Source organism: Bidens hawaiensis, unplaced genomic scaffold (assembly GCF_021521415.1).
Source record: "Bidens hawaiensis isolate Kalapana, Puna unplaced genomic scaffold, B.hawaiensis_p1.1 tig00053253_1, whole genome shotgun sequence".
In the NCBI taxonomy this organism is placed as follows: Eukaryota; Viridiplantae; Streptophyta; class Magnoliopsida; order Asterales; family Asteraceae; genus Bidens; species Bidens hawaiensis.
The window spans coordinates 8,652-30,198 of NW_027499595.1; the positions used below are offsets into that span (position 1 = coordinate 8,652).

General features: G+C 34.0%; 1 protein-coding gene across 2 annotated transcripts; it reads left to right on the forward strand.

The window, feature by feature from the left end:
• Positions 1 to 16,370: 16,370 nt before the first annotated feature.
• LOC143600050 (BTB/POZ domain-containing protein At1g67900-like) lies at positions 16,371 to 20,284 on the forward strand. 2 transcript variants are annotated; one of them, XM_077077849.1, is made up of 6 exons: positions 16,371 to 16,411; positions 16,829 to 16,858; positions 17,105 to 17,312; positions 17,377 to 17,446; positions 17,616 to 18,809; positions 19,807 to 20,284. In XM_077077849.1, exons 3-6 carry the CDS (start codon positions 17,254 to 17,256, stop codon positions 20,266 to 20,268), a joined length of 1,785 nt encoding a protein of 594 aa, XP_076933964.1. In that variant the 5' UTR covers positions 16,371 to 16,411; positions 16,829 to 16,858; positions 17,105 to 17,253; the 3' UTR covers positions 20,269 to 20,284. The 2 variants fall into 2 exon arrangements, with proteins under 2 accessions (XP_076933964.1, XP_076933963.1); XM_077077848.1 differs by lacking the exon at positions 16,371 to 16,411 and having other exon boundaries at positions 16,804 to 16,858.
• Positions 20,285 to 21,547: the final 1,263 nt, after the last annotated feature.

Here is a 21,547-nt window from a genome sequence, read left to right on the forward strand (position 1 = left end):
TCACTTTCCTCTTTTTGAGCTTTAGGTACCTGACCCGTTGTGTATTCCTTTTCTTCCTTTGGCCTTGTGTAACATCCCGGATTTTCCAAACCTGTATTTGGTACTCATGACCCGACCCGTTCGGGAAATTTATTACTAAAAATGGCACGTTTATCGAGGAAGTTCTATACAAATTATATTTATTTATTATATTTATTTAATATATATTTATAACTTTAGGAAATATACATTTTTAACCCAAAACTAAACTTTAACCCTTTAATGTGTTCATATCAAATCTCCAGGGACTAAAACGCAACTTTTATATATTAATCTTCATAACCCATTTACCAAACCCGTAACCCAGCAATCCATATCCGTATACCCGTATACCGTGACCTGTTTAGTTAACTTGAGCCACAATTATCAATCTAAATAAAGAATTGAATCAATTTTGTTATGAAACTTACCAATATCGGTCTAACCATCGTAACCAATTAGGAAACAAGATTAAACCTAACGTGTATTTGATATATTTATGAACCAACTAACCCTAAAATCGATTATATATTCTAGGCTTGATCATAATTCAATTACTCGTTTCTACACCTTCTATATAACCCCACGACCATAAGCCCTAAACCTAATTACATTGATTGTGGCTGTAAACCGTCGTTCTCCTTCTGTTCTTGCCGTCACGACGGTGGTGGTGGTTCTCCCTGATTGAATCATTGTTGCAGGTAATTAAAACATGCATATAGTTCATATAACTTCGTTTAATAATAACCCTAACATTAATTGAACGAAAACTGAACGGATTGATTGGTTGAAAAATCTAGGGTTTTATAATCAAATTGGTTTTAATCTTTTTCTGTATATAACAAACTGTTTAAAGATCCTAACCAACTGACACCCTAGCTCAGTTGGCTAGGGTGTATGTGTGTTCAAAACTTCAACCGGTTGAGGTCGCGGGTTCGAGTCTTGGCCGTCCCATTTTTTTGGTATTCTTTTATTGTTTTAAATGGTTTTAATTACTTATAATATATTATAATTAATATTAAATACTAAGTAAACAATATTTTACTTAACCGACATCCTAGAGTTAAACGTTTCGTGTCAAATAATCTCGTTACAAGTTTTTCGTGTGTGTGTGTGTATATATATATATTATTAATAATAAAACCAATATTATTTTATTAAAACTCGACACCAATATTAATGTTTTTGCCGTTAAAACGTCTTTAAAAATTTGCCCATATTTATTAGACATATATATATACATATATACATATATATATATATGTATATTTTTAAAACAAAAATAGAATAAATGTATTAAAAGTGTTAGCTATATTTTACCATCGAATTTCGTTAAGATTTTCAAAATATAAATTTTATGATAATTATATATTTAAACGTTTATTATTATAGTAGGTCTTAACTCATATTTATTTAAACTAATTATTCGTAAATCCGATTTTATAATAAACAATGATTGTTATAATTAAATAATAACAATAATCCGTAGAGATCGAGTGTTCAATCCATAACGTACCCAACCATAAATATAACTCAAGTCATATCTAAATCCTAAGATCGTTATACGTATTGTATCATTTATAATTCACGCATCATATCATTTAATTAGGATTCTTGTCGGTAATTCTCGAAGATCGTGATTATCGCTTTCTTGTCGTATTCATTCCCGTTTGGCTTATTCGATCAGGTGAGTTTTATCATTCCCCTATTTTACTCAATTTTCACAAACGTTTTGGGAACATATGCGTATATCATACTATACATACATATCTATATATACATACATATAAAAAATAGCAAACGTGTAATTGTGTGTGATTAATCAAATCTACTTGTTATGTGCTTATTTGTCTTTGTAAGCAATCATTTGACATATCCCCTTGGAGAGGGTTCTCAGATTATTGACCACCGCCCGATTCTCTTGGCAACGGTCTTATTCTCATTATTTGCTCATGGTTGATTTACCGACGCTCGATTCCCTTGGCAATGGTTTAGTCGACAATCTATTTGCTTATGGTTTGATTTCATTACCGCATTTATTACGTTTTGCTTATTTATTATATTAACATTATTTTTGGTGTCAAAACTTGGTGATAAACTCACTCAACATGTTTGTTGACAAAACTCCATTTTCTATGCATATGCAGGTTGCTTGAGTTGAAAAATGGACACTTAGAAAAACCTTAGGGTTATATTGAAGACAAACTTGAATTTAAATGATTGTATACATTTATTTGAATTGTGTTGTTGTATTTGAATATTGTGTGCATATTTGAAATAAAATAATTAAATAGATATTGTCACATTTATATTATGATAGTATCTCCGAGCTGTGAGCAATCGGATCACGCCCTGGCATTTCCGCCTTAGGTTGGGGTGTGACACCTTGGGCCTTCTTTCTTGCTTAATGGATTTTAGCCTACCTTCGGAGCCCAATTCCAAAGTAGGCTCTTCAAGTCCCCCAGTCCATGGTGCTCGTTATTTATGACGAGTACAATGGACTCACAACAAGTCTCTATTCTTCCTACGTCGTGACCTCTTGTGTTATCCTCCTTATTCTCCGATTGACCTTCATATGGTCAGGAGGTATCTTGATACAAAAATAATATCCATAGAACTATTATATGCTGGTTCTTGACCTACGAGCTTTCCCCTTGGCCATTGTTCTCTTTGACTTAGGCCCTATCCATTCTAGCAACATGTGTTATTCTAATCCTTTCTTTTAGGTTGATATCACCACTTGTTTAGATTGATTGGACAGGCCCTTAAACCTTCTAGAACCTTTGATTTCATTTAGTTATTTTGGGAAGGTCTTTTGGTTATTCTCTTTTGGGCTTCCTTTCTTTAGCCACCCTTACTTTGAGCATGTGTTAAGCCTATTTCTCTTATTGCTAGAAGGACTCGTTTCAAGGGTACTCTCTTCAAGTCTCTCCGGTCCATTGTGCTTGTTATTTATGACAAGTGTAATGGACTTATATCAGTTCTCCGCCATACTTTTATCCCGACACTTTCTTTATCCTCTAGAAGTGTCTGCTTATGTTGTTTCCTCTGTCGACCCGGTTTTCGTGTTATCTTAAACGGCTCAACATTTCTTTATATATTTCCTAAAGACTTTTGCCCATCTTCGCACTTTCTTCATAAGGTTAGCGTCGGCACCCTTTATCGACATCACCCTTACTTTAACGGTTATTAAAGTGGGAATGTTATTGTTGGGTTTCTTTCTAGGGTAGCTTCATCAGGTCTCCCCCCGTCTGTGGTAAGGTTGATGAACCAACTCGGACTTTTCATTGACTTAAATTATCCGATCCCCCCTTTATCTTTTCAGCCCATCGTCAGGCCCATACGTAAACTGGCTACAGTTCTGAAAAAACTTCTCACGCTCCCCTAAAGATGCGATGACACCTTTTGAATCACCAACCTTTCTCATAACTGCTTGTTCCCCTTTTTCTTACTTTCAAAGTTGCATTTCCTATCTCCTTCTTATCTGGTTGGTAGGATGTTTGGTTAGAGTAACTAGAACTCCCTAAGTATTTTGGTTTCTTCTAGGCTTTCCTGGCTTGGACTTCATCATGGGACAAAGACCTATTTTCACAGCAGGCTTTGCAAGTCCCCCTAGTCCTTATTTTGATATGGACAAGAGACTAATGTAGTCTTAGCTCATCCATCACATACGGGATAGGTTCATCCCTTTTAAACCCACTCATTGGACCGGTTTCGGGCGAGATCCTCTTTTGATATTTTGGTTGAGGTAGATGATACTTAGTTCACATGATCTGATCCAATTCTCTTGATAATTTAAATCTACCTCGATAGAAACACGCGGTCCTTCTTCTATTTTGATTTATCAAATTTGGACCCAGTTTAGTCAAGATGGGGAAGTCATGGATGAGACAAAGATTACGCATCTCTAAACTCATCCCCATACCATGGGCCCAATCCAGGAATTACCCCTTCAAGTCCCCCAGTTCCTTATGCTAATTATTTATGATTGGGATAAGGGACTTTTAAGCCCAAGTTTCTTTGCTATAACCAAGACAATGTTAAGCTTTCTTTCTACGTAATCTCTTTCTTCTTGTTGAATAACCCTGCCAAAGTTGTTAGTAATCGATTAACAGACTCTAATAATGATCATGCTATTTTTGCTTTATTAGTATTGGACATAGAAACTAAAGCGTAGACAATTTCCAATGTGATGATGAAAATGTATCAAACCACTGCATAGGGCTATTTTCCTCTGGGGAATTTATAATTACCTAGCCTTGTGCATAGGGCTATTTTCCACAGGGGAAATTACAAGTATTGAGCCTCATAGATGGGGTTATTTTTGTATATGGATCCAAGCCTCTCAGCCGGGCCTTCCTTTCACACTCGTGAAGGAGAATTTATGTCATTTTCCCATTAGGGAGGATTATATGTATTATGCCTCTTAAAGAGGGCTTTATCCCATTTTTGGGGAAATATAAGTATTGTGCCTCTTAAAGAGGGCTTCATCCCACATGGTGGAATTGTAAGTATTGTGCCTCTTAAAGAGAGCTTTGTCCCATATGGAGGAATTATAAGTATTGTGCCTCTTAAAGAGGGTTTTGTCCCATATGGAGGAATTATAAGTATTGTGCCTCTTAAAGAGGGCTTTGTCCCATATGTGGGAATTATAAATATTGTGCCTCTTAAAGAAGGCTTTGTCCCACATGAAGAAATTATAAGTATCGTGCCTCTTAAATAGGGCTATCCCACATGGGGTGTAACACCCCGGCTGAAGCGGAAACGCCTGAGTGTGACGTACAGATTGCTCAAACACACGTGACACTATTAGGTGACCATGATAACATTATTTCATTTAAATCTTCATGTAACACAAGTTTATCAAATAATACAAGTTGTAACAAATAAATAAACAAATGATAAGTTATTCTTTGAATATCCTATAGGCATGCTATGTGTCTTCTAACTTTCATCCTCGTATCTTTACACCTGTAACATATGTATAAAATAAAGTCAGCTACGAACATAGCTGGTGAGCTTCCACAGTTTAAATACGTACGTAAAAACCATACAACTCATGGAAAAGTGATAAACGAGCAAGTAAGTCCTTTCCAATTGGTAACAACCAACGTACTCGGGAAATCGCGCAAGTAAGGTCCTTTCCAGTTGATAGCAATCAACGTACTCGGATAATGAGGCCCTTTTCCACTCGATACAAATGGACCGGAGTGCAAATGGGGGCGCATGATCATACTTAATGAGGCTTCCCAATCGTGCAAGTAATATTCGTGCAAGTAATATTTGTGCAAGTAATACAAGTAACACACAAGTCCATATACGAATTGTAGTTTTGTAATAGAAGTAACAATATTTTGAATTTTGATATGAATACATATGCTACCCCAAAACAATAAAAATATTAAAAAGGGGTGGTGAAAAACTCACATTGAAATTGAAGATAAACCTTGCAATGAAAACCGAAAGCATGATAACGAAACCAAAGCGGTCGAACATGCGTTAAAGAAATCCGAAACGATTGAACTTCTCCAAATATAATTAAAACAAAAGCAAAGTCTAACTATCGGGATTGAAAAGGTTAAAATTATTTTGTTAACGGAGTTAAGCCTTATTTAATGTAACTTTTATTATTTTATGGCATTTTTATATTTTAATAATATTGTTTAAGCTTTAACGATTTAAATTAATATTTTATTAATAACTTAACGCTAATACGAGAATTATGATATTTGCGAAACTATAGTTTTATCTTAAAAAAATGATTATGTTTACAATTTATAAAAGGTAACGAGCTATAGTCAACGAAACGGAAAAATAAAATAATTTTATCGGGTTTAATGAAGGTGAACGTTAGTTTTTAGGTGAAAAATGTTAAACTTAGATTTATACATAATTTATTTATGTTAAAATGATTTTATTTGATTTAAAATAATTTTTAATAATCTATTTGGTTTATTTAATAATAAAGACGACTTAAAAGAATTCGGTTCATTTCTGGTCAGACCCGGACTCAACTTTAGGTTGGGTTCGTTTCCGACATGGTAAAAAGTATTATATTTTAGAGAGTGAGATGAAAAGAATTAGTTTTAGATGTTGGATAAATAAAATAACTAAACCGAACCGAATAAATACATAAGCGAGTCAAGATCGTTTTTGATGAACTACACTATTGTTAAATAAATAATATAACATTAAGTTCTAAACGACACGAACAAGCAGAAACTAAAAACATACCCGGAACAAGAACTTAGATAATAAAAGAAGAAATCTTGAATTTCACGGGTTGACTTCATAAATCAAAGTAGGTGAAAATCACCAAAATGAGAGAATAACAAGAATGTTTTGTAAATTGAGTTGTGAGGAAATGAGAAGGAATGGAGCTCTATTTATAAGTGAAGTGAGCTAGAGTTGTTTCAATTGTATTAAATTGGTCAAAATACTTAATGGGTCATGAATGACATTTAAAGCTTGTAATTGGTCATAAAAATTAATTTGTAACCTTCAATTTATATTCAAACACATTTATTATCATCATAAAGAATTTTGACCAAGATTTAAATGTAGTAGGAATATATTTTTCTTCACCTTTTAAAACTAACTAGGTAAAAAAAATCTAACATAATTAAATAATAACAAAAATGTATTTTGGTTATGCATAAGTAATGTTATCTATGCGACATTGAATAAAGTATATATATATATATATATATATTTATAAACAAAAACCGAAAATTTGAAATGGGTCGGGTTTTCAGATTTGAAAAGTAACGAATGTTACATGGGGGAATTATAAGCAACGATCGACCAATTATATTTGATAGCCATAAATATAAAAGCATATTTTTAATACGTGTTAGAAGTCTTACACATGAAGGATGATGAAAGTGGCTAATGGAGGGAACTAATGGGAGGGGCCCATTCCCTTCTGATAAAAGTTAATATGGATATCCTCTTGAAAAATTCTTGGGATGTTAAGTGTTGTTACAGGAGGCTTTTTCCCTTCCATAAAGACTTTGTCACTCTTTAAAATGGGATTCTTCTTCTTTAAAAGGACAACTTTTGAAATATGAGGTGTTGCTGTAGAAGACTTTCATTCTTCTTGGAAGGGACCTTCCAATACCTCCTTTATTGGAAAGGGACTATTTTTCTTGGAATTCTCTTTAAGATGGTGTTTTCTTTATGAGATACATCTTCATGCATAAAAGTGATGAATGGGGCCCCCTTGCCTTAGTAAAGAGACTTTAATGACGAAAACCCACGACACAATGGTGCAATGTCCAATTAGTCCCCCAGCTCCATGTTGGTGTAGGGAGGGGGTGTCTTCTGAGTGGGTTTGACCTTTCACGTGTGTCATCCCCTAGATGGGGATTTCTCTTCTTTCTAGAAAGCTCTTGTAGCATGGGATGTTGTGATGTAGGAAGGATATTTGACGGAAAGAAGTACATTTGAACATTCCATCCCCTTGGGGGGGGGGATTCTTCTCCTTCAGATAAAATTCTTGTAATGCAAAAAGCTGTTATAGAAGTCTCTCCTTCCTCACGGAAGGAACTTTTCAAATACTTCCTTCATTGTAAAGGGATTATTCTTCTTGAAAAAGAAAATCTGGAAGAGGTTGTCTTCCTTTGCAGATAACTCTTGCCCTAATGATATATATATATATATATATATATATATATATATATATATATATATATATATATATATATATATATATATATATATATATATATATAGGGTTAGGTTAAAATAAAAACTCATTTGAGTTGTGAAAACTCTAGAAATTCATTCTCAACCACATGTTTTTAATTAAAGTTTGAATTATGTGGTCCACAATTAAAGTGAATAAAAAATGTAAATATAAAAATAACATTTTCTCTCTCCTGAAAACATATATAAAAATTAGTAAAAAAAATGTTAAAAAATAGCAAAACAAATTTTTTTTGATTTTTCGATGTTTTGTATTAAATGTTACAACATATATTACGTGTGCAAAAAAAACGATGTTACATAGGGTTTTCACAACTTAAACGGGTTTACATTATATACTTTCCCTATATATATATATATATTGTGGAAGGAGGTTTTAAACACCTCATCCCTTGGAAAGGGAATCTCCTTCTTTGGAATAGATTCTTGTAATATAGAAAGGGGCTTTAGTACGAAAGAGGCTTCAGTACGGATTGTCTGGGGGAATGTTTAGTAAGGGACCTTGTTTTGAAGGTATTATTTTGTAAGAGGCTTTGTTCCAAAGATATTTTTCAGTAAGGGGCTTCGTTCTAGGGAGATTTTTTAGTGAACGACCTCGTTCTAGATGAATTATTTTTTAAGGGGGTTTGCTCCAAAGAGATGGTTTAGTAGGGGAAGGAGGGGGCATTCAGAAGAGATTGTTAAGTAATGCAAAAAGTTTAGTAGGGGGCTTCATTTTGAAGGAATTGTTTAGTAGAGGGCTTCATTCTGAAGGAATTGTTAAGTAGGGAGCTTTATTCTGAACGAATTGTTAAGTAGGGATTTTCATTCTGAAGGAATTGTTAAGTAGGGGGCTTCATTCTAAAGGAATTGTTAAGTAGGGGGCTTCATTCTAAAGGAATTATTAAGTATGTGGATTCATTCTGAAGGAATTATTAAGTAGGGGGCTTCATTCTGAAGGAATTGTTTATCAGGGGGCTTCATTCTGAAGGAATTGTTAAGTATGAAACTTCCTTCCGAAGCAATTTTTTAGCTGAGGGCTTCATTCTGAGAGGATTATTTAGTAAGGGACTTCACTATCCAAGGATTCGTTAATAAGGGACTTGTTGTTGACTTGACCCGGAAGGACTCCTTGAGAGACGTGTCACCTTAAAGACTTTCTTTATAACATATAGTACAAAAACAACATTTAAATAATGCAGAACACATGCATGTATGGCCACATCACCTTTTTTTTAAAGAATGGTGCATGTGGACATGTATGATAACATCACCTTTTTTTAAAAGCAAACTTCACATCACCTTTTCATATGACCATGTCTCCCTTTTTTGTAACAAATCAATATTAAATCCATACTTTTACCAAGATTCTTTTCAAACCACTTTTTAATACATATAATAGATTGTGGCTTTAGAATAAGAGGAGCGTAATGTAGGATTTGACCATTCTATCTTATTCTATTTCATTTACTTTTTAGTTTTATATTTATTTTATTTTCAATAGAAACTCATACTTTGATGTGTTTTTTGAAACTTCAAACCTTAATGGTGATGTAAAACAATTCTTATAACCTATGCGGTGTGCTAAAGTAATGCAAGCATGATGAAGAGAACAAACCGATTATTTTCATTAAGAATGAAGGTACCGTCGAGATCTCTGATGTCAACCGTAATATATCGGCAAGATATTGTTGTTCCGCTGGACGGGATCCCACTAGAAGACTTGTTGTCTTGAACTAAATGGGCTTGATTGTGAACAAAAGGGGGCTCCAAACTGAGTTGAAGTGGCTCAGAATAAGCTCAAAACCCAGCCTCTTCACTTCCCTATTTTTACTAAACTTATGTTGATCTAAATGTTCTGCAGACACTTGAAGTTTTCTTCACACTCTTGCTCTTCAATGTTTGCTCTTAACGCGTCTCTGTGAGTTTGTATGAACTCCGAGGTTATCTTGGGCCTTTCGGCTGTAATTTCTTCAACCTCCAAATCGTCTTCATTTACGAACAAACTGCTCCACCGGTGTTCTTTATATCTTCCCGGTATGGATGTGCCCTTATGGGCACTTTGGACTTAGTGACGCTGCTGGTTCCAATGGAACCGGGGGTGGTGGTTGCAGTGGCATGTCGCCGGAGTGGTTGAAATTAGTAGAAGAAAGAGTATGTGTCTTGTTGGCTGAAAGCAATCGTCATGTCCGACTTTTCAAGACTCGCTGGAGAATATTTCAAGATCCTTGCCTTCATGGAATATTCCGAAGAGTCAGGAAAAAGATTCCGATGACGAGAATAACGACGATATGGAGAGCTAGGTTGCTGTTTGTTTATCGAAACAGTGGACGGACAAACCAAAACATTTTGCATGTGAGACAACGGTGGTGGCGGCGGATTTGATCGACCATTCTTCTAGAGGTTTAAATGAGACACGTGATCAAGAGGTCCCACGGATGGCGCCAATGTTGAAACCTATTCCCACGATGGGGTAAAGTTCCTAACAAGATAAAGAGAATGATGATCAAATGTTATATTTGTAAGTATTAGTGGATGTATCATGTGTTTATATAATTCCTTCCTCCTCTTATATAGAGGGGAGGTATTACAAATGGCTTTCTCTCCAAAATTACAAGAGGCTTTCCCTCCAAGATTACAAGTGTCCTTCCCTCCAAATCCATTTCCCTCCAAGTCTCTTTCTAGAATGTCCTTGTCAGGACTTAAGTATTAGGCTCTTATTGTCTTGTTGAGTCAGAGCCTACTTATGAGGCCCGCCTCATGGATAGGCTCTTCAAACGTCTTGAAGGAGATCAACTGACAAGGGCTTTGGGCTTTGGATTCAAATTACGCTCTTATTCGAACAACCTGAATGAGTTCATATAGTCTAGCAAAGTTTGAAGCTTTTGAAATCCAAAACATCAGCACTTTGTGGTCTTCTAGTGTTCTACTTAACTAGCTCATGGTCGCTTATGACTTGTTTTAAATCTTTAAATGTACTTGACCAAATTATATTGCGTGTTAGTTGTTCTTTGCTAAAAGCTCTTAAGTTATTTTTCACCGTAATACTTGTTATAATTTGGTTGTCTTAATTTGAAACCTTCAACAAAGTTGTCTCTGTCCTAATTTTGTGAGTTATTTTCTAAATACTTGTTATGAGTTGATTGTTCTTACCTAAATTTTATGTGGGCATATGAGCATATCACTAATAGAGTTTGTTTCAAATATATGTGAATTGTGTGTATGAATTAATTGCTCCTTTTTTTTTCTTTGCTAAATTCTTGTTCTTTCAGTTAATAGAGCTAATTGATGACCATAGTCCATACGCATCACTCACTTGACCAATTGTCAATTTGTCATCCCTTAGGATAACGTGGGGCAACATATCTTTACCATCTTATCTCTTTTATGTATGACGAAGTTATCAAGACATTAAGAGGGCAAACATATTCAATCTTGTATAATTGTCTTAATACAAGGATGATGTACTTTAAAGTTCATTAAAGATGACTAGAATACTTAACCCACGTAAAGCAACAAAAAGTTGTATGAAGCTCTTTTTTGCTAGGCTTTATAGCAGTTTATCGCTTTGTAAGAATATATGCCATCAAATTTTGACATTTTCTCACGTCTTTATAATTTACGTACGTGTGAATGGTGATTATAATATCAGTCTATAAACTAAATTTTTATGATGAAAATGTGAGGAGAAAAACAAAAGGGGATAGATCCTAAATGTAATCAACAAATTGAAAGCAGTGATGAACCGATAAAATTTTTTTATTGTGGCCGGAGATTTGTAGGGGTCAATGGCGGATCTTTCTTTAGGTCAAAGCGGGTCGCAGTCCCATCACGCTTTTTGCTTGGTTATATATATATATATGTGTGTGTGTGTGTACTGAGTCTGGCTTCTACAAGTTATCTGAGTCCGGACCAGCCTTGAATTTTTTTAAAAATAAAGTTTGTTTAAAGCCGAAAACGAGAAATTGTTTACTGAACAAACATAAAGATAAAGAAAAGCTAAGACATAAAAGTCGATAAGCCCAAGTCTAAATAAATTTTAAATAAAAGCATTAAGCCCAAAATCCGACTACAGCAGAGTTTCCATTGTGTGCTGGCTGCTGTGTGACTTTATCGACTTGTGAGGTTCGACACAGAAGTCAGAACAGAAGTTCAGAAGCAAGCAGGTGAATTGGTGAAAATTGTTTGGGTGCGAAATCGATTTATCGATTGATTGGGCACTGTCGTTATCTATTGAGGCCTGAGGTTTGGAACTGACTCGTGTGGGAGTGGAATCGATTAATCAAAACGGTCAACTGAAGCAAGCAGAGACCAGGTTCGACAATTCCCATTTCACCATTTGTATTTCTTTCAATTAGGTAGGTTAGTGTTTAGAATTATTGTTTGGCTCGACCTGAACTGGATTGCCAACCCGAAACTTAGAAGTATGAAAAAAATTGGTATTGTGACTTTCGGCTCATCCATACTAAATGTTTAAGATCCAAAAGTCCTAAAACATTAGTTTGAAATTCGGAAAAATGTATAATGACGCTAACTCCTCTTTAACCGGGGACTATTGGAGGCAACTTTTTTAAATTTGGAACCACCAATGACAATAAAATAAATAGAGATGATTATCGGCCAATATAATTTAATAGGGATTATTAAAATCCAATTAACAAAAAAGAATAACAAAATGTGATTAAATAATGTTTATATAATTTTAAAAACCTTTTTAATAAAATATAACATTTTTATTACTTTTAATAAAACATTAATTTTATTAATTTTTAATATATTGTTTTTGTCATTTTAATTTTATTATTGTAGGGGTAGGGTACGTCAAACCCCTATACGACCTTTCATTTATCACATCATGTATTTTATTTATTATATTATTGTTGTCTATTAACTAAAGCCCAATGGGTTGGGGGGTTTGTGGAGGTACCCTTAACCAGACCCGACCCGATATGATTAGGGTTTAATGGTAGCCATGAATTTTCTATATAAGGGGTCTTCAACTCTCATTTGAAGGATCTTCTCTTTGACCCTTGGCCTCCACATATATTTGTGTATGTAAAAAAGAGGAAACTCTTAGCAGTTATCTCCACTCCCTCACTCTTCCATTATAGATCCTGAGCAAACCGGAGAAGAAGACGAAAGCGTGAGTTCGTTCATCTGAAAGACAGAGGGACATCGACATGAATCTGACCGGGATTCATTCCTTGCTTCTTCAATTATACAAATGGTACTTTTAAAAATGAAATAATTAATAAAAAAAAGCGATGTCAAAGTTATGAATTGATTCTTTAAATAGTTCAATTCTCACTTACAATATTTTTGGGGGACATGGGTGGCTCATTGAAGGAAGACTGAGATCTTTGTGATATCTAGTTCGATTTTGAGGGCATCCAGGTTTTACCACCAGTTGGTCTTCGGGCGAGTGGGTTTTCACCAGAACTGGAGATAACTTGGAGGCGCTTAAGGGCTCCGTACGACTGGGTTGGGCTAGCTGGCGGTGGCCTTTAGCCATTGGGTCACCTCGTACGGAGTACATAGGCATTCTATACTTGTTGGCCGTTAAAAAAAAGTTATTAGTATTATTAAAATTTTAAATAATAAAGGTTAAACGCATTTTAAGGGGCCAACTAAACTTTTTTTCGAATGATTTTTCTTCGGTTCTAACTTTATTAAACTAAAATACCAAAAGCTATCTTTGACTACACAATTTTGATAAATTTAATTATAAAATGCGTTATCTTAAAATCTCATGTTTTACGCCGTTCAAAAAATGCATAGTAAAAAAAGGGGAATCTTAACGTACAATAATCTCTTAACGTACATTACGTATATGACATACATTCAAGCCAAAATCTAAAACGTTCAGGCAAAAACACTTTATACATTCAAGCCAAATTTTAAACGTTCAGGCAAAAAACTTTATACGTTCAAGCCAACTAAACGTTCAAGCCAAATCTTAAACATCTATACAAAAAAACTTTTTACGTTTAAGCCAAATCTTAAACGTTCAATGTCAAAACCCATCATTCAAAACTCAAAATTGATCAATTGAAGCTTCAAATTGATGATTAATTGAATCGATTTCAAAGATTAACCAATCAATTGGTTTCAATTTCAATTCAACTAATTCAATTTCAATTCAACTAAACAAACCTGTGACGAGTTTTTTGTTTTTCAGATGAGTTTGTTGTCGACGGCGATGGTGGTGACGAAGAGTGTTGATGGCGCCGGCGAGCGGTGGAGAGATGGAGATGGATTGAGCGGAGACCCTTTTTCTGGTGATGGCTTACACATAGGAGATCGTTGGCAATGGAGGTGATTTAGGGTTGCTTAAAATCAAGGGTAAAGGAAGTGGCATATCTATTGTACGATGAGGGATTAATGTATTGGATAATTTATCATAAAAAAAGTTATATTGTATTTAATAAAATAATTTTTATTTTTTCATTGAAATCCGCCTATTATTTCCAATTTATATTGTTTTCTATTGCATATAATTTTTGAAAAAACTAATCAGAGATTATTAAAGTTTTCTAAAAATAAAACTAATTAATGAGGTTGCTCGATCTTTTAAATGAAAATAGGTTGTCTAACGACGTTGATTGATAGGGATTACCGAACACTTATAATTAAACGAATAAAATTCTAATTAAACAAATAAAATTATAAAAAAATATACCATGATGATGAGTAATCTAACTCAATACCGATAAAAAAAAAGACAAAAAATGACAAAAAAAAATACAATGATATGTAAAAATACACAATGATTTGAATAAAATTATAAAATCTCAAGCTAAAAATCAAAAAGTGAAAACCTAAAATCTGATATTGTAGAGTTCGACGAGACAGCTTCAATGTTGTTAATTTGAGTACAATCATAGTCCATGATACCCTTTATATGACTTCCTAATTTAAGAAGACTAAGTATTTGAACTCAACCTGCTATAACGGTATATAATATGATATAAATTACACTAATAAGATCATGTGCAGTCAAAATCAATGGCGCGGCTTAGTTGGAGTAGGGGTGGTCCCGACCCCCTCACTTTTTTGCTCGGTAGTGCAAATTTATCCTTTTCTAGCCCAATTTTTATATATAGCGTAAATTTACCCGTTTCTAACCAAAATTTTCAGCCGACCCCCTCTCGTTTGTGAAATTATTATACATATTGAGTATGCCCCCTTCGACACATATGTCCAAGCTTCCCCACTGGTTAAAACTCTCCATATAGAGGCATTTTGTAACACGTGACGTCTCAATCAACAATAAAGTATTTTACAAAAAGTGATATAGTGGTAAACAAAACTCTTGCAATCATTACTCAGTTATTATAAATAAAATTAAATATAAAGAATTTAAATATTTGATTAGTTAGAGTTTGTAAAAAAAAACCGAATTAGTTAGAGGATTAAAGGATGCAGTATGTTGTAGGAAATTTGGTGGCAAATCTCAGCCCAAAACACCCCTCCAGGGGCGGTGTTCCGGAGTTTTTTTTGGGTGGATATCATGAAATTTGATTTGTCAGAACTTTTATAATGAATCAGAAGGTCCCATTCATATAGATAACTAGATAAGGGGAATGGATTCCTCATTTGATGCTTCTCTTGTTGTCTCTTTTATAACCAAACACTTTCTAATAAATAAATGAATGTTTAGTTTCATCGATTCATGTACATAGAACCAAATTATCTCTCACTTAACCCCTATTGAATGTGCATAAATATAACTAAATGTAAAGTTGACATACATAATATAATTTATCAATCACCTAAGTATATATAAAGTCATCTATTAGACAATATTATTAAGTATAAACCGAGGGTCATATATGATAGGTACAGCCAATAAACCAACTTTATATATATAACCTTATAACATAAAGAAAATTATACATTTCACTTTAAATATATAAACGCTTGTAATCATCATCGTCTCCTTTTCTATCGAATATGTTTCTTGTATCATACAACTGACACACAAAATTACAAAAACTCTTAAAGAAAGATGCTTTTCTTATCGTCTATAGTTGACAGCAATATGCCATTCCAACGACAGTCGAATAGGATATTTATGTTGCGTGGGAAACGAAACAAAAAACAATAAATAATTTGACAATCACCTCCAACACATAATGAAAGTTAAGACAACTTAAAAACAAGACAGAATTACAAATTTTGTAATTATTTGTAATTTTCACGTGAGAAGCATGTGGATATAGACTTTTCACATTGAGTTTTTCCAAAATTTTGTCTTCTCAGGTGAAAAGACAAAAATGCCCTCACATGCTTCTCACGTGAGGGCATTTAACTGAGTTTTTCTAACCCAGTTAGCGTAAAGGACATAACTTGTAGGAAAAAAAAGTTTAAAGTACACCGCCTGCAAGGAAACTTAGAAAAGGACACGAACCGTAATTCGTCTTATTTTAAAGGACAAAATTTGTAATTCTGTCTAAAAACAAAAATAATTGGAAAATAATATGGAAAGTCTATATCCACATGAATGGAATGGACCATTTTAGTACATTCATTAAATCACATTGACCCCATTGCCATAATGATAAAAATGGGTGCAACCCAGAGTTCCAGGACCATCCAGGCAGCAGTTGCAAGTGTGGCTGACTTAAATTGCTCACTTTTAAAGATTCAAAGTGAACCAAGAATTGAAATCTTGATCATTATCCCATTATCCACACACACCCATTTTGTTAAAGTTATCAGGTAACTCAAAGCTTGAATCTTTTTCAGTGTTTGTTGGTGATCAAAGCTTAATATAGATGGGCTTTGTTCAATGAATATATTTGGCTTCAATTTTTACACAAAAGCTTGAATCTTTTTCATTGTTTTTGGTGATCAAAGCTTAAATTACTGTTTTTTAAGTGACTATTTTGCTTTTATACCCCCAAAGATTAAAAGGGTTTTTATTTCAGTTATCAGGCAACTCAAAGCTTGAATCTTTTTCATTGTTTGTTGGTGATCAATGCTTAATATAGATGGGCTTTGTTCAATGAATCTATGTGGCTTCAATTTTTACACAAAAGCTTGAATCTTTTTCATTGTTTTTGGTGATCAAAGCTTAAATTACTGTTTTTTAAGTGACCATTTTGAATTTATACCCCCAAAGACTCAAAAGGGTTTTTATTTCAGTTATCAGGTAACCCAAAGCTTGAATCTTTTTCAGTGTTTTTGGTGATCAAAGTTTAAATTACTGTTTTTTAAGTGATTATAATGTGCCTACTTTAAATTGGTGATTAGGATTTGGCATGGGCTATTTTGGGAATGTTTTACTTTGTTGAAATTTTACTAATTTTGGGGTTGATTTTGATTTTGATTTGATGCAGCTTGTGGAATTGGGAATTTTGCATCCCATTGGTTAATTGTGCTCTGTTTTATTGGCCAGGTGAATAGGTATCTTTTCTTTTTGGAGAAAAAGCCTTACTTTACTCAAAATTGTACTCCAGGTTATGAAAATGATCAAAATATGAGAGAATGATGCATATAATATTCAGAAAGTGAAATCAAGAACCTTGAAAAGTTAAAGACTCAGTGATGAAGTTTATGAAACTTGGTTCTAAGCCTGATGTGTTTTACAGTTCGAACGGTGTAAGGTAAGCGAAATCAGTTCGTTTATTTTCTTTTTGTTGAATTATTGATATTATTGTCTGATTTCAGGTCAGTTTCATCGGAGATTCGAACTGATCTTATAATCCAAGTGACTGAAACCAGATATTTGCTTCACAAGGTGACATTTTTAATCGAATTTGCCACTTCTTTTTGTGTTTCTTTTCTCGGTTCTAGCTTGATTACACAAAAGGGTTTCTGAATTTGATGAAATAATGACAAGAAAACGAATAAAGTTCGTTACTTTTAGTACAATTTCATGATTCTTGATTCTGGTTTTCCACTTTCAGTTTCCACTTCTATCGAAATGCTTGAAGTTGCAGAAAGACTGTTCTGAAAACCCTGAATCCTCACAGCTTCAAGTGATCGAACTCTCTGATTTCCCTGGAGGCAAAGATGCTTTTGAAATATGTGTAAAGTTCTGCTATGGGATCACGATCACTTTGAGTGCTTACAATATCGTACCCGCTAGATGTGCAGCAAAATACCTTCAAATGACAGAAAATGTTGAAAAGGGCAATTTGGTCCACAAACTCGAAGTATTCTTCATCTCTTGCATTCTCAAAGGTTGGAAAGATTGCATAGTCACTCTTCATAGCACAAAACCATTCCAAGTATTATCAGAAGAATTGGGAATCACGAGCCGGTGCATCGAATCCCTTGTGTCAAAAGTCAATTCTAACCCTATGAAGGTGAGTATATCACATAGTCAGTCAAGTCAAAAGGGGGAGATTGAAGAAACTCAGACAACAAAAAGATGGTGGGGCGAAGATCTTGCAGAGTTAAGGATTGATCTTTATTGGAGAGCAATGGCTGCCCTAAAATCGGCTCGGAAAGTGCCACCTAATCTTATTGGTGATGCTTTGAAAATCTACACTTCAAAATGGCTTCCAAAAATTTCAAGAAATCTTGAAAAGAGGTCGACTTTGACTAGTGAATCGGATCCTTCGGGCTCACAAAGCAGAAAGCTTTTAGAATCAATAATTAGTTTACTTCCCGTTGAAACTAATGCAGTTTCTTGTAGCTTTCTACTCAAATTATTAAAAGCGGTTAACATACTTCAAGCTTCAGGTTCTTCCAAATTGGAATTAGCAAGAAGGGTTGCACTTCAACTGGATGAAGCTAAAGTTTGTGATTTGATGATTCCGTCTGTACCGAACGATAGTGATACAATATACGATGTTGACATATTTTTAAACATTTTGGAGCAATTTGTGTTACAAATTCAAAGTCAACAGACTAGTTCTCAAAGGACAATGCAATCGGCTGAAAACGGTGCTTGTGAGTTTGAGGGCTGCAGATCTTCTTCGGCTTTGAATTGTGGCATGGTTAAAGTTGCAAAGCTTGTAGATGGATACCTGCAAGAGATTGCTAGAGATGTGAATGTACCATTGTCAAAGTTCATTGCTTTGACCGAAGCTGTTCCTGAACTTGCAAGACTGAATCATGATGATCTTTACAGAGCTATTGATATATATCTCAAGGTAATTGAATTTCAAATAGTTACAGTAATCGTCGTTTATTTTGACTTGATTTTTGGCCCACATATAATCTTGAACTTGACTTTAGCTGCAAGGGGCATTTAGCTTTGTCTTGAAACTTGTTATAAAAACTTAAATCACTAGTAGAAGTGACAAAATGAAGAGGCTGGAAAACTGGAGAAAACATGTCTGATTAGGTCCGGTAATTTTTTTTACGGGTCAAAGTGGTTCAGTTATTTTAATCACTTTTGTTTGAAGTTTTATTTTATCTTTGAAAAAATTTCACACTAAGTATTTTATTTTTTTAAAAGTTGCTCCTTTTAGTGGAGAAAAAAAAATTCACTAAATAATAATCAAGGTTCATAATTGTTAAACTTAAGTTAAATTGAAAAAAAAAATAATCATTAAATAGTAACCAAGATTCATCTATGTTTCAAATTTTAATTGCCTCACTTAATTTTAAGAATTTTAAAATTTATAAAGAAGTTACATAGAATTGGAAGGTCTAATGAAAGTTGAGTGAGATTTTAGATAAACAAAAAAACTTGAAATGACTTTAGTGAGATAGTTGAGAAATTTCGTTCCTATTATGTAAAGTTATCCTTTTATTCTTATAATATCTGGTGCCAGATATGATTACCAAATTATAGTTCAACTTATAATAAAATGATTATACTTCATAATTACAATAAAATGATTTAGGGGGGTGTTTTTTATGTATTTAGATTTTAGAGTACTTCATAATTATAATAAAATGATTTATACTTCATAATTATAATATTTTTATTTTGCAAGTCATGACCTGTTATTGGTAACACATAACGTTAGTAATTGGGTGGGTTGAGATATTGCTAATAATAGTTAGAATTAGAATCAACCAAGATAAGATTCAAGAACTTGCACTTATCATAGTCTGTCTTTGACTTTGACTTTTTGGTCAACCAGTCGCACTTGAATCTTATCATAGTCTGCCTTTGACTTTGACTTTTTGGTCAACCAGTCGCACCAGGAGCTAAACAAGCGCGAAAGGAAGGACCTTTGCCGAGCACTCGACTGCAAAAAACTCTCTTTTGAAGCATGCATGCACGCAGCACAAAACGAGTTGCTTCCATTACGGGTAGTAGTACAAGTCCTCTTCTCTGAACAAGCCCAGGCTGCAATGGCTGGTGGTCATGTGACCGGGCTGCCCAGCAACATCAAAGCATTATTAGCTGCCAAAGGCACCGAACCTAGCCCACCGGGTTCACTAACCACCACCGCGAGCACACCACAACCACATGACCAATGGCTCAAGTCACATAACCCTAGTGTTTCTAGTTTAAAGACAAAAGTAGATGCAGATCACGATGAGTCAGCTGACGAGTCTTTGAATATCAAACAACATTGTTCGATTCCTTCTGTGCCGAAAAAGATGATGTTCAGTAAGTTGTGGTTGAAGAACCGTGTCGAAAATGAAAAGTAATGAGCACTTTGTTGAAAATGATCCACAGTTTTATGTTAGATATATTATTGCTATATGAAGATTAAACTGATACAGTAGCTAGGGAAGAGAATAATTGTCATGAGTCATAGTGTTTTTATATTTGTATATGTAAATTCACATGTTCAAATTTCTATCGGCTGTTGTTAGCTATTGTTGTATTGCAGATTACGGTTGATTTAATATCGAATGTTAAAGTTGTAGAAAACCGAAAGTGGTTGTTTTGTTAAGAATTCAAAATCAAAGGAGCCAAAAAAAGAAAGACTCGATTGAAAACTCTGTATTGTAGATGACCTAAGACTATATGTATTGTACCGGCTAAATAGTGTAAAGGGTACTATCATATAGGCATAAGACACTAATTTTTACACTAAAAAAACGTGTCATGGTTTAGCCGAGAAAATTATTATTATTTAATTTTATTATATATAAAAATGTGAGTAAAGTATTTTCATTGGTTGGGAATTGGTTGTGGCTCCACCACCCAACACCCTAGCACTCGTTACTCCGCTGATGCCTGTGTTGAAATTGTTGAACTTCAAAGTCGGGTGTTAAAGTGGATGAGGTGTAGTGGGGCTCCAACCATTGCACTAAGTATAAGGATCCTATTTACGAAATGGTAGGTTTATTAATTCTATAAATAAAAATCATATATAATTTATAAGCTATTGAGTTTCTTGATTTTTGATAAAAGAAACGCCAGTCTATAGAACAAAGTTTCTTAATATGTTATACTTAAATGGATGAAATGGTCTTTTGATTAATTTTTCAAATTAAAAGCACATCGTATAGTTTAAAGGCATATAAATTTCTTAATTTTTGAAGAAGTACGAATCTATAGAGTAAAGTTTCTAAATAATATGGTAATCATAACAATGAATTATGCATCACATTCATGATGCTTTTTTGTACACTCTTCGGCGCACAATTCCCGACTACTGAAGCAATCTATTTGATCTTTACAACAACACCACTTCAATCCTGGATGAGCATCATAGGCATTGCAAATAAGCCATCCCAACTTTTCATCTTTGTAGTTCTTTCCATTTGCAACCTGGCTGCCTACATTCACGTGACAAGATATTAGTAACCTTACCTTATAATCAATCATATGAATCATAAAAAGAGAGATATTTCAAAGACAATCCGTGCACACGTGATGTGAACATCTATACGTACAATTTTTGTTCTATATATTAATCTAAAAGCTAGGACATGTTTGTCGTTCTAAGATAAACACGCCATACGTGTGAGTGGGTAT